At 37.4% G+C, this 17,605-nt stretch overlaps 2 protein-coding genes across 2 annotated transcripts; one reads left to right on the top strand and one right to left on the bottom strand.

Annotated features, from left to right (window-relative positions):
* Window positions 1-7,928: 7,928 nt before the first annotated feature.
* On the bottom strand, window positions 7,929-9,475 carry LOC122639853. Its single transcript, XM_043832856.1, has 2 exons — window positions 8,935-9,475; window positions 7,929-8,823 (listed from the first exon to the last, which is right to left on the bottom strand). Exons 1-2 carry the CDS (start codon window positions 9,212-9,214, stop codon window positions 7,982-7,984), a joined length of 1,122 nt encoding a protein of 373 aa, XP_043688791.1. The 5' UTR covers window positions 9,215-9,475; the 3' UTR covers window positions 7,929-7,981.
* A 196-nt stretch (window positions 9,476-9,671) lies between these two features.
* Window positions 9,672-17,452, top strand: LOC122639852 (protein FATTY ACID EXPORT 5-like). The gene is made up of 3 exons (XM_043832855.1): window positions 9,672-10,039; window positions 16,055-16,142; window positions 17,376-17,452. The coding sequence occupies exons 1-3, from the start codon at window positions 9,841-9,843 to the stop codon at window positions 17,446-17,448; spliced, it is 360 nt and encodes a 119-aa protein (XP_043688790.1). The 5' UTR covers window positions 9,672-9,840; the 3' UTR covers window positions 17,449-17,452.
* Window positions 17,453-17,605: the final 153 nt, after the last annotated feature.

Here is a 17,605-nt window from a genome sequence, read left to right as displayed (position 1 = left end):
GTCCCTGTCTCCCTCTCTGTCAGACAATTTACTCTTTTAGCGTGAGATCTGAAGAATATAAAGCGAGATGGAGATTTGAATTTAAAGAAGAGAGAAGCGGGAACGTCGAGACAGACTCCGGCTACTTTGGTGAGTTGTCGCAACTTGGAAGTCCGAGTCCGAGCTCGTATGGGTAGTAACTGGAGATCGGATTCGGATGAGTGGATCGGCTCATTTAGATTGGAATCGGTCGATTCACGCTTAAAACCCTATAATTTATGCGTTTTTTGATTTAAGGACTGAATCTAAGGTTTTTGGGACCAATTCTGATCTGAACGACAGGGATCATTACCATTTTTTAAAACCTTGGCCACAAGTCGGATGGTGCAAGTCTGAGTTCATATAAGTGGTATATCGAACACCATCCACATGATTATCGACTGATTGCTTTTATATTTCAACCCATAAGATCCACGGTTTTTTAAATCAAACGATTTGTGTCGATATTGACTGTGTCCCGATACTGATACATGTTCTCATTCTTGTATCGGTGGAATGGCTCTTATTATGGCTAAATCTGTTTAGAATTTTTATTTTTTTTTATTGAATTTGAGTAGAAAACCACTCGATTTGGCCCCGATACATCTGAGTTATCGGTATCAATATCAGTACAATGTCAGTATTGGCCGGCATTGATATTGTAACTAATCACAATAGTCTTTATTATTAAGAAAGATATACATGTTTGTTTTTTTTTTGTATAAAAAGGAGCTTATAATATATCAATATGTTATAAAGATTACATTTTGAGGTACCTCTTACCTCCAGCATCATTCTGTATAAAAGTAGAAAGAGCCAAAAGAAGAGAGTCTATACATAAGAAAATCTCCATGGGGGAGTCCACCAAAGACGCCAAGCAATCGACATAACCATTAATTTCACGAACTTGATGCGCAAAAGAACAATTGGGGAAGGAATCACGAAACCGCCAAATATCCTCAATCAGCCATTTAACACTCCATGAGATGTGAAAGGATCCCACAATCATCTGAATAGCCATCAAAGAGTCCGACCGAACCTAAACATGAGATAGGTTGCGTGATTTGGCATGTTATATTTATTGCCCACGCAAATAGGATGCAACAAATACAATGTTCCTGAATTTTTTTTAATTAAAGTAAGTTTGTTTTCACATAAATAAAATAAAAAAAAAAAAACCCCAAGATACCTTTGTTAGAATTGTCATTATCCTGAAATGTATGTAGGCATTGCTAGTGCAAAACTATTGTAGCACAAACACCCCTATAAAACTCGTTTACAAACAAAAATTGGTTGTAAATGTCTATGAGACAATAAATTTAAAAATAAAAAACAATTTTCCTTTAGTATTAGGGGAGAGAGAATCTCCACTTCACTGGCGGTGTGATCCTATTATTGTACTCCCATGATGTCATTAACTCTCATCCTTTAATTATGATGTTAAAAATATATTTTTTTTATGCTAATCAAAGGGTTTAGATATCTATGATTAGGAGATTATCTTTTCAGGATGGGTGAAGATAAAATAGACAAAAAATAAAAAGACATGTGCGACCCTTATATTCCAATAAGAGATATGTCATTGGGATATTCATGAAAAGGTGCAATTTAACGTCACCAAAGTGGTGAATTAAAAAGTTACAACTTTCTAACTACCCCAATAAAATAAAATAATTTAAAAAAATTAAAACTTATTTAATGTTGTCATAGCCTCTATTGGATCCATGTAGCCGACCCTATTTAGTTGGAATAAGATTATGATTGTGGTAATGCATTATTTATGTGAATGACAAAATTTACCTTCATTGAAAAAAGAAACATGTTATACTAAATTGACAAAAAAAAAAAAAAAAAAAGATATGGCATTTTTTCTCAGCACTTTGATTACGACAAGAGTAATTGTATGGCAAATCCATATAAATTTTCCCATCTTTTTTCCTTGCGGTAATTGTATCATTTTCCTATCTTGTATAATAGTAAATGAGTGAATGAGAAGAGACACGTTGCCCATTGAGCCCCAAGACCATGGACGGTATTATAAAGATGTTCAAATTTATTTGTTGTAGCCCTACATGGTTGGGATAATTTGACTTATTGTTAATTGAAATTGCAATTCCATCAAACTATTATATATACATTGTATATTTTCTCCAATTTATTTAATGGTTCATTTTGGTGTTGCAATTATTCCGTGACTTTACAGATTCACAACAAATGAATATTAACCATCCATTTCAAGGATTTCTATTATATCATCGATTTTTTAGTGTTTGAAATTGCCAAAAAAAAAAAATGTCAGTTTCTTGTTTACCAAATTTTTTATTTTTTGATACTTTATTTCTTCTCCTTTAGCATCGTCAAATAAACTTTACGGTAAAGCAATCTCAGGCTATGTTTTGTATGTATTCTCAACATATTCTAGGTCTAGAACACATTCTAAAGCAATATACCTTTTTCGTTACTCCAAGATTTATTTGACCCAAGATCTATTTTGATAATGTATAACAAACAGGACCTTAATGATCTTCATCTTTAATAATGCAAACAACTTAACTTACCAGAATACCAGGTACAACAAAAGGGCATAGTTTAGGAGGGGGGGGGGAACTTAAAATATTTGATATATAAATTATATTATAAGATCACACCATGATTTAAGGTGTGAAATGTTTGTCATATAAAAAAACAATAGCAAAAAACACTTCAATATTCCACGAATTTCTATACCATCATATAATAATTCACTATAAAATATTATTCAAATTTATAACTCAAAAAACCATTGAAAATTTTTATGAAACAAAAGACTTAAACCTTAGAACCTTATGCCTTTGATTATGAAATTTTTTTGTATGACTCTTACAATGATAACTCATATCTTGAACAGTGAAATTGAACTCCAAGAATCCACTACGTGATGATGTTGTCGAGAGCAATAAAGGGAGATAGACCAACAGAGAAGCGAATTGAGAGAATCATCACAAGATTGGAACATTTCATCGTAGATAAGATTATAAGATAGAGAAGGAAATAAACAATATGTTAGGAGAGTTTCCTTCATAGAGAGCAACTTGTTGTCACCAAAATGGTGAATTGAAAAGTTATAATTTTCTTTTGATTTATTTTTATATAGGGGCAAAAAATGTTTTAAAATATTTGAAACTGATTTATTATAATGTCATTATTGAAGTTACACATTTTCCAAATAGACATGTAAAATGATAGGGTTTAACCTCATTGAAAGGAAAAAAAAAGTGTGACATGTCTATAGATGGGATCCACATCGTCTATTTACATGGGCTGTACTTCCACCACTTCTCAGTGTGCCATCTGTCTTTATGAGCATCCAACGGCCTGTATTGTATTAATTCAAAATTTTTTGAAAATCTGATGAGACCCTCTTTGAAGCGGTTTAAACCCTTAAACCAAGCCCATTAACCGAACCAAATTTCATTCAAACCAAACCCACTTCTAATCGAACCATTTTCATCCAAACTAAACCCAGCTCCGTTTCACTCATCCCCATTTCATTTGAACGAAAAGCCCTAAAAGTTGCAGAACCTCTCCATCGCTCCATCGATCCATAGCTCAATGTTGTTCATATGCATCTTGTCTATGGCACCGTCTCAGACTATTGAAAACCCAAAGAGATGATGATGATTCAAGCTCTGTAGAGCCTCTTCCATTTCTCCATAGCCTCGTTCCTTCTCCTCTTCTTCCGAAAAATCAGTGCTAATCGGGTTTCAAACTCAGAGCTCAGCTTCTTCCTGCTGCAAGCTGCTGGACTCGTAAAAAATGTAAGTCTCATTCAAACTTGGGGGTTTCTAATCAGATGCTCGTGGTTGTTCTAGAAAATGTCTCCTCCATGATTACAGTGATAGTCTTCTTGAAAATTTCATCAATTTATATTCTGACTGGTTTATTGATTCCTCAAGGGAAGGGTACGGGATTATTGGTTTCTGTACAACTCTTTTAATTGCTATTTCTAGGCTTCTGATGCTCAAGATGATTTGTTTGGCTATAACCTTTCGCCTTTTATTAATTAGATGTATTTATTTTCGATGGTACTGTTGTAAGAGATTCAATTAGGATACCAAAATTATTCTCACGGTGACTATCGAGAAGAACGTTTTCTAGGGTTTCGGTGGACCTCTGTAGCTCCGAATTAACCATAGGACAGGTTAATAAAAATTATTTATTCACTGATGCAGCACCTTCTCTTTCCAATGTTTTTAATCCTAATCATGCCAATTAGAAAATCCTAAGAGAGCTTCAGTCATCTCTTTTATTTGTTGACTTCCCCCCCCCCCCTCCCCCTCCCCCTCCTCCTCCTTCCTCAACTTGAGAGTTTTTTAATATGTCAAATAGCTCATGGAACTCATGAACGAAGACTTCAATAGAGTTCAAAGGCCAACAACCTTTATTTGCCACGGATCCCTAATTGTTTATGGCTACTGTTTTGACCAGTATTTTCATACGATTTTTGAACATCATTGGGCACATGTGTTTGGGTTGATATTATAAATCAAAACAGGTAATGGCTTAAAAAAAAGTTGGAATTGCTTCTAAATTTGGACAGTTGGGGGATACTGTTCTGTTAGGTTGTCAATAGTGGAGAGTTTGTATTTCTAAGCCAAGGGTGTGGCATTGTGATTATGCTACTAAAATCAATTCAGTTATCAACCAGTTTGAAAAGTTGTGTTCCTAAACTGAATAAGCAGCTGGGAAGGCTAGAATAAAATTAACTTGTTGACAAGGATGGTTTAGCCTAGTCTATAATGATGGAGGATAGGGTGACTCTGGTGGAAGCATGAGATCTATGCAGTTTTTTAAATTCTTCATTTTTTTATAGGTTGAGGCCTTAGCTCAAAATGGAAGAGCACCTAGGAATTATTTCCTAGGTTATGATGGTTCGAATCCATCAGGTCTCAAGGATTGCAGCTTGTGAAGTTGGGTTTTGTTCATTCTCTGCTTAATTTTGTCCTTTTTTTTTTACTTCCCTTTTATTTCTTAGTTATTTCAAACAACAAAATGTTGGGAATAATATGCTCTTGTTGTTGTATCTATCCTTGCTGTTCTATTAAGGGGCTTGAGTGAATTAGTAATTGGGTGGGTCAAAATCATGGAATTCCAAGTGTTAGGAATAATATGTTGGGAATAATATGCTCTTGTTGCTGTCTCTATCCCTGCTTTTCCATGCTCATTCCTGAAGAGGGAATTTTCTTTTCATCTTTTTTTCTTCCTCCTCAAGCAATGATGATTGGTAATATAAAGTCAATAAGAGAGAATTTCTCAATGTTCATTTTTCACATTCACCACCCTGCAAGTATCAAACACAGGAGTGAAGATCTTGAAATGATATTCTATATCAAACATAGAAGTGGAGATCTTGAAATGATAATCTATCTATATACAACCCACTTTCCTTGCTCTATTTGAAAACTCAGTTATCATAGGCTCGATCAGTTAGTTGCTGACTCTGATTTGTATTCTTTTTTTTATTTTACTATCTACATATAAAATTTTGTTAGATTCAAGCCAGTACTCAGTTCTCTTAACCACTATCTGGAGAACAAGTCAGTTCAGGATTATTAATCAAGGTCGTTTGTGTTTATAAATCAAGCTTTGTGGACTCATAATCAAGATTTTATTTACTTTCAACCACAGTATTTACAGTAGTGTTGACTGTTGAGGGTCATTGTAAGAAGAGGAGATTTGGAATTGAAGGAGAAGAGGGCATTGTGAAAAGAGATTAGGATCTCTTGAGTTGCAGAGAGCCATGGTGGATACTTGAAAATATTTACCATGACCTAGGCCCACTCTGAAATCCCTTGTGAGGATCACACATGGTAAGGCTCATAGCAAGAAAGTTACTTGAATCACAATAAAATGCTGGTATAAAGCTCTTTGTCTTTGTAGTACTTCTTTTTTCTCCAACTGCTGTACTAGAAGAAAAGACTTGTCAAGACTTCAGTGTCCAGCTCTTTCCTTTCCTTGGCTTTTGGAGTGGACAGACTTGAGCAATGGTTTTCTTTGATTTTAAGTAAACCAAACCCATAATAGACCATTAAACTATGTTGAAGGACAAGGGTCAATAGATGTTATTGCAGTATTCTTAGGATTAGAGAAGATATATATATTTTCCATATAGAAAAGTTCTCCTTTTCAGTTAGTGGTTTTGACTTAATTTACTGCCACAAATCCACAATATCAATTGAGTGCAGAGGAGAAACAGAGCACACTTGATTGTGGCTGAGAAAATGACAATCAAACAACCCATTTTTGGTTTTTAGTGTTGGAGAGGAAGGGAAGGGGACGAACCTCTTTGCAGTGTAGTGTAGACCGGGTTAATTAAGCTTCCTCCACTGCCCAGAGTCCAGCAGTGAATGGAGCTCTTTAATTTCCTAACAAGAGCAAATTTTAGTGGCTGCTTTTGACGATATGGATCTACAGCAGAGAGCTTGAAAAAGAATTTCATCAGCTACAAGCTGACTAGAACACCAAGATTAGATTTATAAAACACCAGCCAGAGAGCTTTAACAAAAAAAAATTGACACCGCAACAGTGAATCCAAATCCTTCGATCATATTGATTAGGGTTGTCCTGAACAGCTGCTGTCCATTCACAATATCAGCAAGCGCGTTCTGTTGTATTAGAGCTAATGGAGCCGTAGGACTCTTAAAGTCAAGTATGAAGGAAAACATTTTATCTGTTGGATATGAAGTGGTCAATTGGAAGAGATAGTACATAAGCTGGGAAAAGCTATTGGAAAGAAAATCATTCATACATCTAACCAACACTTGGGATACCCACAACACTGATTTTTCGGAAGAAGAGGAGAAGGAACGAGGCTGTGGAGAAATGGAAGACGCTCTACAGAGCTTGAATCATCATCATCTCTTTGCGTTTTCAATAGTCTGAGACGGTGCCATAGACAAGATGCATATGAACAACATTGAGCGATGGAGCGATGGAGAGGTTCTCCAACTTTTAGGGCTTTTCGTTCAAATGAAATGGGGATGAGTGAAACGGAGATGGGTTTAATTTGGGTGAAAATGGTTCGATTAGAAGTGGGTTTGGTTTGAGTGAAATTTAGTTCGATTAGTAGGTTTGGTTTAGGGGTTTAAACCGCTTCAAAGAGGGTGTCATCAGATTCTCAAAAAAATTTGAATTAATACAATACAGGCCGTTGGATGCTCATAAAGAATAGGTGGCGCACTGAGAAGTGGTGGAAGTAGGATGGAAGTACCGCCCATGGAAGCAGTGGATGTGGATCCCTATAGATGTATTTAGAATTTGACACCGCCTCTTAGAGTGCATTTAGTAACGATCTCAAAAACGTTCTTTGGCATTCTTTTGTTCACTGAGAACAAAAAAACAGGTAAAAAGTGTATGGCAAATTGTTTCGTTCTTTTCGTTCTTCCCCTTATCCTCCCCTACTTACCAGTGAAGAAGTCAAAATAAATTAAAATTTAATACATGAATAGATGATGAAACAGATAACATGTCAATTAAATTTGATTGCTAACATGACTGTGGCTTGTGGAAAAGGGTTTCCAAAAACCTTGTCCAAGAAACCTTTTGTAGGAACTAGAAACCCCGGCCGATCCAAACTCAGCCAGATGAAAACCCCAATCTGGTTGGGCCAAATTTCAGGTCAGGTTGGTCCAGAAAATATAAACTTTTACAGTAAATTTATTATTGCCCTTAATTATGCGAAGTTGAGAGAGTAGTCAGTTGAACAGTTGAACAGTTGAACCAAATGATTTGGAATTTTCATTTGAAGAGTTCTAATTCACCGAAAATCCAAGAAGCTAATCTAGAATCGATATGATTTATCCTCAAACAAAAAGATTTGAAAATGAAACAGTAATCAAGATTCAAGAGTAAAAAATGATTCTTTCTGTATGAACTATGAATGGAGAACAGAACAATTAATTTTGTCTTCTTAAGCAGAAAGCATTCAAGATTTGCTGTCTGGAGAAGTTTTGCTCAATCTTTCATCTTTGCATCGCCTCTGATCCCTAACCATGGACTCAAACACGTCCAAGAGTTCATCCAAGCCCTCACTATCATCTCCAAACGCCTTTAACGCGCTAACAATGCTTTCGATAGTGGACAAACACCCGGCCTTTGGTTGGTGCCTCACTTCGCTGTACAAGCTCATACTGCTTGGGTCCAATTTCAAATGCGGTAATAGCTTCAGCCATGGGTTCTCATGGTACATTCTCTTCGCCTTCCCCCAAGTTGCATCCAAAACGATCAAGTGCTTCACCTTAAAATCAACAGCTTCTACTCCGATTGATTTCTTGGTTGGGAAGAGGAGGGCAGAACCAGGAGGAACCATTATTTCAAACTCTTCATACTCTTCCAATTCATTGCTCCCATCCAGTTGCTTTGTCTGCAACTTTTTCACGACGAACCCATTGGCGATTGCATCTTGGCCGACCTGAGTGGCTAAAAGCTTATCGAAATCTGGTTTTTCAGGGTGGGTTTGAGGAGATTTGAGCTGAGTAAGAGAGCAGGTGTAGCCACATTTGGCAATGGTTGCAGTGATGACAGGCCCTTCGCTTGCAGCAGCTTGGGTATCTGATGCTGTTTCCTTTACTACTGGTAGAGTTGAAACCATTTCAATGCCAGTCTGCTTTTCCGGGAGTTTTCCGTTGCTTTTGATGGCTGATGCACATTCTTCTAAAACTGTGAGATCGCTTGTTAACAGAGTCGGATCTTGCAATAGGTTTCCAGGGTGGTGATGCACACCATTAATGCTTTTCTCCGATTTGGTGACCAGAGCTTGCTTAAAATCTGATATTTCCTCGTTCCCATTTGTCAATTTGGGGTCAGAGCAGGGGCTCTTAACGATTCCTGCAGCGCATGGTTTTTGAGGTTGTTTCGATCCTAATATCGGATAATAACCTGGTGTCCTTACTACTCTTGGGCACGGCACGAGCAAACGAATGAGAAACTTCGCTTCGATATGAACATCAGAAACCGTTACTACAGTGAGATTCTTGAGCCCTAACGTAGCAATTCTTGTAGAATTCAGAGGATGTTTCCTTTCTTGACTGTGTAGAAGTATCGTCACCGCGATTGTGTTATCGAGCGAGGGGTTCTTGATGCGTGCACAGAGACAAAGACGAGCAGGCTTCGAGCACGAAGGGCAGAAAGGCCTCTTAGCGGGTGCTTGAGTTCCCATTTCTGTTTTACTAAGGATTTGTGAAAGATAGAATCGTTGGTTGCAGAGGGTTTTGAGCTCCAACCAGAGAGGGCGGTAAGCGGCCGGAACTCGGACTCGGGCCTGAAAACCGGCCAGCATTGGTGGACGTCAAACCATGAACAACTGAAAGCTCTAGCTTTCAGAGATGTACAGATGGAAATTCAGATACCCTAATCTCAGACCATTCTTTAAACCCTAGAGATAGAACAAGCACTAGTTCAAATAGAAACCCTAGTTCCTTTTTTGGGGTGGTGAGAGCTCCGAAACTTCGGAGACAAATTGAAAAAACAGGCTTCCCGAAGAACGAAGCCTTTTATTCAGAAGCTTAGGGATATGAACGTCATTATGAATAAAGGTAAGGGGCAATGGGTTGGAAAAGTCGAACTGCGTGCTTCGAGTCTTGAGACTGGACCGGAGAGGTTGGGACTTGGGAGGGTTGCTCTATTTCGTGTTGACCAACTGAAATCCACTATTACCTCCAGTAAGAAGCCAAGAAAGCAACGATCCTCAGATTGGGAGGTCTTGAAGCCCTAGATTTGTTCTTGATCGATTAAAACTACTTTGATTGTTCGGAAATTTTTTCCAAGGTATACCAGTTGATCAAAATGCACGATTTTTGCTTTACGATTCCGTATGGATTGATCATGGTTGCTGGAGGGCTTGTTGGATATTTTAAGAGGGGGAGCACAGCTTCGTTGGCTGGAGGACTTGGTACAGGATTTCTACTGCTGCTTGCGGGTGTTGTGAGCCTGAAAGCATTTGAAAAGCGAAGGAATTCTTATTTTGCATTGTTTCTCGAGACGGGTATACTTCTTTGCTTTTCTTTTGTGGCTCGGTTTGTGGTTTGTATCCAGAGTTATTCATCTTTGGTGGAAACCATGAATTTGGGGAGTAGCTGTATAAATTTGCTAATATATATATCCTGGATACGCTATTTTTTACTGAATTTAGAAAAGCTGGACCGGATAAGTGTTAGTTTTGACTTTTAGTTGCTTCGTTCTCTCGATGTGTTTCAGTAGTATCACTCTGAAACCATGATTATAAGAAGGCATCTATTGAAATGTTGCGGTTTTGGAGTGGTGAAACTGAGACAGTCTGAATTTTTTTGAGTTCCCATTAAGATATACTTGTACGAATGTGGCTACTTACCAGAGATCGGATCAGGCTGACTAGTTGTCAGAGGGATTGGAGTATTTTTTTCTTTGAAGCCTAGGATCAAGAAGGTTTTATTATTTGGTCTTTTATGAAATTACATGTTTGGAATTGCAGCTATTTTATCATTTATGATCCTTTGCAAATTAGTGTTGGATTATATGACCCGTCGAATTCTGATTACAGAAACATGAATTAATCATCCTTTTTCTACCCTTTCTTATAAGAGTGATTGTCTCCACTTTGAGGGGAAAGAATCATATGCTCATGCATTTGAAAGTCAGGAAAAGGCATCCAGGGATATGGTAGTAGATAAATGAGATTCGTTGCTATTGGTCAATCCTGTAGATGCTTTTTCACCCCCTTCAAAGCTACAAGCAAAGAGTAAGCAGGAAGTTTCATGCGCAGAGGATCCTTCCAGCATGAGATTTTTTTATTGTGCACGTTGATCTGCACCTTGCAAAGACTGAGACAAACTGCTGGAGTTCTTAATTCAACAGTTCTACCCATGCATATATTGCAAATCATCCAATTTTTTGCTTAAGTGTATTCTATAGTTGTCAAGGCAGCTAGGCGACCGCCGCAACCCAAGCCAATTGAGGGGTGAAAAAAAACCAAGGCGACGCCTTGGCAACTATGGTGTGTTCTCTCAATTTTTAGTTGAAGTTGTATCAGGGAAGTTTGACAACTGTTGTCTCAGATTTGTATGACAGACAAAAAAATCAAAAAGGAAGAAGCAAACCATCTCTTAATCTGTGAACTGACACAGAAAGATAATGCTCTATGAACTGCAGACTTTTAAATTCTGAACCATTATATTTTAGTAGTTATGCTTTTTGAACATAGTTATGATAAAAAGGTTGGTAAATGATTTAAAAGAAAGCTTGACTCCATGAAATGAACTATGTGGTTAAGTCCACTATAAGTGAGCCTGTTCTCCATGTTAAATGTTTATAACCACCTTTGACTATAACAGTCATCCTGTCCTAACTTCTGTGGTAGTATAATTGATTAAGTACTACCTACTTTGATGGGCTTCTCAAACTTCAAAATTTCTATTTGTCAATATTTTTGATATTAGGTCTCAATGGACCACTTTTTTTTTGGGGAATAGGGTTTTTTTTTTTCATTCTAATTCTTGAATAGGGTTGGCTCATTTTTTATGCTTGTCCCTGTATAGCCCTTAGTCTCTTTACTTTTTAATTAGTTTTTCACTTGACTTGCCAAAAGGAGAAAAAAAAAATCTTTGACTTTCATGTTGGCATTTTAGTATTTTTTAACTGTTTACCCAATTATTAAGTGGAGCACTTGCATGACTCTTAATTGATTTGGTCAAACTCTTTTTAAGTATGATTAAACAAATTTATAATTTATTTGCAGAAATGAAATGCCACAAGAGTAACTAACAGACAATTAAAATGCCACAAGTGCACCTACTGGAAAATTTATAGATTTTATCTAGATTTAGCACTTCATTAGTGTTAATTTATTGGTTGCACTATTGAGAAAGGTCATTTCCCCTTGTGGAATTGATTAGTTATGTGGGTACATAAAAGGTTTACAGATCTCCTAAGACTCTCCACATTCTATGAGACATCCTCTAGGTTAGCTCACCATAGATTGAAAGGAGGTCCAGCATAAGGGAGTTGGAGGTTTGGAGCTATTTTGTCTTCCAAACCAACATGTTTAAACCTCAATGTGGGTGCCTAGATTAAGGTGTATTATTTTATATTTTGTAGAATGAGGTCGTCTTCTTCAAAATGAATGAAAGACTTGTGATGAATATCAGATATAATTACTGCTTATTGTTAGGATTGAAGATCTTCAAGGAGTTGAATTGGGATTATAAAAATTTGAAAGACTAAAACTGTAGTTCAAAAACTTCGTACAAGGATAAACGTGGAAGCAAGGAGTTTTGGAATACTCACCCACACTCAAGAAGATGTGTGGGTGTAAAAGAGAAATAAGCAAGAGAGAAAAACGAGAGATTTAGAGTGGTTCATGCAACTCCCTAGGTAAACTACCAAGGCTCCTCAAGCTGTTGGATTTCCACTATCTTAATTGCTTTTCTAGGTGGCAATCAAACCCTTACACATGTAGTTTTTTTGCTGCTCACTACAAATCCAATGTGTTTTCCAAGGCTCACACCAAAACCCAACAATGTCACCTCATGACTCTTGTGCGGACAAACTTCCACACAAGGAATTTACAACACTTTCAAGAAAGTGAGAGAAGGATAAATACAACGTTTAAGAAGGTGGAATGGCAAAATGCTCACGATCTCTCACAAAACCCTAAAGCCCAAAGTTATAGTTAAAACACATAAACAGTGCTATGTCAAAGTTATTTTGAATGTCTAAGGGAAACGGTGTACCCAGTGCACAAGGCTCCCGCCACTGCGGAATTGGTCATAGTGTACGCAGCCTTACCCCTGCTTTGTGGAGAGGCAATTTCCAGAGACTCGAACCTGTGACCACTTGGTCACAATGGAGCAACCTTACTGTTGCACCAAGGTCCACCCTCTTATTTTGAATGTCTAATAGTTCCCTTTAAATAGGCACATTATGTTAGGAAGAAAATACTCTGAATTTGAGCAAAAGCACCAAGCGGACAACCTCTAACAGTAAGCAGACTTCTGTTGAACTCCAACAGTCAAAATTATAACCATTGGATTTCCAACGGTTATATTTATTACCGTTGTAAACTTGTAATTCATGCCACGTAGGCTTCTGTACAAGTTTGTGGACGTTTGCATCAGCTCAGTGGATGCCTGCAAATGTCTGACTGGCTAAGGGACTCTGACATGTCTGAGAGTCAAGGTTACTGGTTCTTTGTCCATGTGATTCTCTGGACATCTCCTTAAGATCACGGGCGCCTGCATGGTTATGCGGACGTTTGTCCGGCCTAGCGGATGTCACCTTCCTTCAGGCAGATGACCTCTGACAAAAGTACTTTAAAAAATACTCCAGTTTAACCTGACGTCTCTGTGGCCATACAGACAGGGGAGGCGGACGACCACAAACAACAAAACTGTTGTCGGAACAGATTTCAGTTGAATTTCTTAGCCATCTAAGTTCAAGGGTATTCCAGTTAGGTCCTTAGTGGCATTTAGAGGTCTTTAACTCTAGTGAGAGACAATACATCAGCGGTTACGAAGATAATACAATAAAGTACAAAAACCTATGCTAATGGAGTCTTCTTCTTCATGATGCTTCAAAGACTTAGTTCTTCAGCTTGGGTCTTAAAGCTCTCCAGTTAAATCTTGAGACAACCATTCTCTTTTGCTCCAAGATGCTTTATATTAACTTCACCAAGTACTTTCTTTGATGTCATTGTGATGTGGGATTGATTAGAGCTGTCACAATCATACACATGTCAGTAGTCCCAACTTTATCACCATCCAAGGTTGTTTTATCACCAAAACATAGAGGCATGGATCCTATGATCAACAATATCTATCCCAAAAATTTTTGGTTATTTCATGTCTTCCTTCGGTACTCATTGCAATCAAGTGAAGCTTGAGTATGTCTGGTGTAGCTTAGGAGGTTATCACGCTAGGACCAATTCTAGAAAAGAATATTATCTGGATCTAATAAAATACTTGCGTTGATGGGGAAAATGAATGATGGAGATGATGAGGATGATGGTGATGATGATAGTTGAAGATGGAGATAGATAGGTGGTAGCCTAGAGTCCCACCTAGGCACACTTGATTCTCACAAGTAAGGCCAGATTTGGTAAGATTTCTATTTCAATTTTGAATTGATTTCATGAAATAGTCAACAAATAGATATTTGGTCAAGAAATTGATATTGTTTTGGTTGAATCAATATGAAATATTTCAAAAATAAAAAAATTCATTTGGTAGTTCAATTTTTGAGAATTGATTCTCTATATTTCTTTGGGAATGGTGGTGGTGGCGTGGAAATGGTGGTAGTGGTGTGGAAGTGGTGGCGATGGTGGCGGTGGTAGCGGTGGTGGTGGTGGTGGTGGTGGTGGTGAGACCATGAGGAGAAGAAGAAGGATGGTGTTTTATTTTTAACATGAAATTACTACTTTGCCCATCAAATTAACCATGTGCTCATTTAAGAGCAAGAGTGAAATAAAATGAATATTTCTATTCCACTTGAATTCTATTTCACTGAAATAAGGTGTAAAAGTCAAACCAAACAATTTCCGAAATAGAAATCACCCCCTGAAATTGAAATAGAAATCATACCAAATCAGGCCTAAGTTGCACACTTGATTCTCACAAGTTCTCAAAGAGAGGATTTTCACAAAGTTCTGGATGCCGTAAAATTCGATGGTTGCCTTTGAGAGCAGCCAGGATTTGCATTATATAGAGTTGGAAGTCTTGAGTACAGCAAAATAATATTAAAGAAACTCTTAGAATTCCAAAGCACTGAAAGTTGTTCCCAAAACATTGAAAACTACAACCAAGCAATAATAACTACTTAGCTAGGAAAACTAAAAGACAAATTAATACTACATAGGAAAGTAAAACCCACTACATTGATTAACCTAGGAACATGAAAAGACAAACTAGAAAGGCACAAATTAAACAGTCAGTTTTTAGGGAGTGCTGGCTGGGTCTTGGATGCCCAAATGGGTATACGGCAAGGCTGAGAATAGCCTGGCCAGGCTGAGTTGTCTTGATCTGGCCTCTTGTGCTGGCCCTTTTAGGTTGTGGTGCACTTGCATCAATGTCTGTTCTCATTATTTAAGATACAACTCACTGAACAGATTGGACATAAATCTAGCCTTTCTCTTATGGAAGATTAACAGAACCATGTGAATCATTTGCCTCTAATGGACTAGAGGCATAAGAAATTTTTACTCAACTGATTCAATGTAAGATTTTGACCTCAGGAACTCATTTTGAACCATAAGGAGTTAGTTTTGCATGTGAGGAGAACAACATAGTACTCTGTGTGAAGTTTTTCACTTCAATTTGAAACCTAGTCAATTTAACTGGGTAACATGGAACTAAATCTCAGTCAAAACTGTTCAAAATATCTGAGTTGTCTCGGTTTTGGGCCTGACCGAAACAGAACCCAAGGTCGAGGTCGAAACCCAAGTTTCAACCTTCAACCCTGAGAGGCCCAGGGTAAAACCCAGTGTCGAAACCTCGAAAAGAGATCCGGCACATCTCAGTTTCGAGCCTGACTGAAACCAGGTTCGAAACTGAGATCTCTATTCTTGCTGGGTAAAGAGTGTTGAGCTCAGGACAACTTGCACATTTTGATTATAATTTTTAGTGCTCTCTAGCATGTTCTATTTTTTTGGATGGCTTGGATATGGGTCACTGACATTTCTTTCTATCATATCAGTTGGAAGAAGGATGGGGAACAGTCTTGTCTGCTTTGTTGGTAGAAAAGAATCCTATATTTATCTGATTTGTAGTAGGTTGTTGAATTTCTGATGGCTAATTTGTCAGTATTAATCTTTGGCAAATGGTAATTTTGTGAGATGGATCCAATTATTCTGTTTCATTTGAAGAGACCATATTAGTACATCCAAGTGATTTATGTTAACTCAGCAGTCAGTATCAATTTTGGTAGAAGCATAAAAGTGTGGAGGGGTTTCCTTGTTTTTTGTAGCATGACTCTGAAAGTGTTTACTTCTTCATTTTACATCTACAGTTATTTATAAATTGTCCATGTACAGGTTGTGCATTCACACTTACATTCGTCATGGGGCAGCGGTACATCCAAACCTCAAAGATAATGCCTGCTGGAGTTGTTGCTGCAATCAGGTAAACCGAATTCGAAGACTTAAAGCTTTTCTTGAGTGTTTACTCAAATCTATGGTGCGTGTGTTTTGTGTCTCCTATGGACTGTTGTTGAGCTAAACTTGAATCATATACATTACATAGTTTGTGTTGCATTCATTTGAAGGAAGATAGTATTGTACTTGAGGAGATGGACCTCATGCTAGTCGACCTATAACTTTCTATTATTGGATTCTTAGGTGATGTAAGCTTAACATTTCTGTTACATCTTCTAATCATTTTACCCTTGCTCCTTTCTGCATTGGTCTATCTGAGTAGTTTGCTTTTCTGTGTTTGTTAATGTGTCTGCATGTGGTTGTGAATCTCTGTGCATGAGTGAGCATGAGCATTATTGGCATGCCAGCTAGTATGTAGAGGTGTGAATTCATGCATTTCACAAGGCCCTGCATGCTCCCTGTAGATGTTTATACTTTATGCATGCCTATCCCTTTTTGAACTGTGTGTCAATTCTTTCTCAGGTTACCCTGAGCGCATTTCCTATATCTCATAATCATAATCTGCTTTCAGACTTTATGGCATCGTTTTCTCTTTACAACCAAAACAAATATCTGAACGGATTTTTACATGTCTCATGCACTTGGATTGTATGACGCCGTGTTTTAGTCAACTATTCTCCTTGTTAGCCATGATTTTCCAATTTCTTTTGGTCTACTATGCTATTTGAAATCGTTAACGTATGGAAATGAGTGCGACTATATTTTAAGCATAGATACATAAAGAGAAGTACGATTATTTTCTTCTCCTGTTTGGATTGGTGATGTTTTCTATCTCTGGGGAGTGTTCTTCAAATGTCCTGATTTTCCTTATTGGTAGGAAAAACAGAATTTAGTTGTTCCAATGTTAGCAAAAATCACCAAATCATTTTTGAAAACTATTCCATACCCCTCTCTTTGTTTGGATTGGTGATGTTTTCTATCTCTGGGGAGTGTTCTTCAAATGTCCTGATGTTCCCCATTGGTATGAAAAACAGAATTTAGTTGTTCCAATGTTAGCAAAGATTACCAAATCATTTTGGAAAACTATCCCATGCCCCTCTTTATGTTTGAGATAATGGTGTTATTCATCTGCAGGCTGGCCACTTTGATATTATGCTAAATTTACTCATAGTTGATTCTGCTTATGAACCCTTTTGAATGTAAGGGGTATTTGCAGCATTCAGAAGGTTTGATGCACAGTTATTGTTTCATTCTTTTGCAGTGCTCTTATGACTGGCTTTTATGTGTACAAGATCGCGACTGGTGGGAACCATTTCCCATCCAAATCTGAATGAGTTTGGAGTTGATCTTATGATATGAATTTTTTTACAATGTTGTACTCAGTTAGTGTGCTCTCTGTGTGTAATGCATCACATTTTCTTTTAATTGAAGTGAGAGGTCATGTTTGTATGTTGCTCTTACTTTTATAAAATGATTTAATTTTTCCAAAGG

The sequence above is a fragment of the Telopea speciosissima genome, chromosome 9 (genome assembly GCF_018873765.1).
Source record: "Telopea speciosissima isolate NSW1024214 ecotype Mountain lineage chromosome 9, Tspe_v1, whole genome shotgun sequence".
In the NCBI taxonomy this organism is placed as follows: Eukaryota; Viridiplantae; Streptophyta; class Magnoliopsida; order Proteales; family Proteaceae; genus Telopea; species Telopea speciosissima.
Note: the sequence above shows the minus strand (reverse complement) of the source record. Positions and strands in the feature narration are given on the sequence as shown.

Coding starts and splice junctions, on each gene's coding strand:
- LOC122639853 (XM_043832856.1), bottom strand. CDS start 9,214: ATGGGAACTCAAGCACCCGCTAAGAGGCCTTTCTGCCCTTCGTGCTCG. Junction 8,824..8,934: donor AAGAGTAGTAAGGACACCAG/GTTATTATCCGA, acceptor AGGAAATATCAG/ATTTTAAGCAAGCTCTGGTC.
- LOC122639852 (XM_043832855.1), top strand. CDS start 9,841: ATGCACGATTTTTGCTTTACGATTCCGTATGGATTGATCATGGTTGCT. Junction 10,040..16,054: donor TGCATTGTTTCTCGAGACGG/GTATACTTCTTT, acceptor GTCCATGTACAG/GTTGTGCATTCACACTTACA. Junction 16,143..17,375: donor GGAGTTGTTGCTGCAATCAG/GTAAACCGAATT, acceptor ATTCTTTTGCAG/TGCTCTTATGACTGGCTTTT.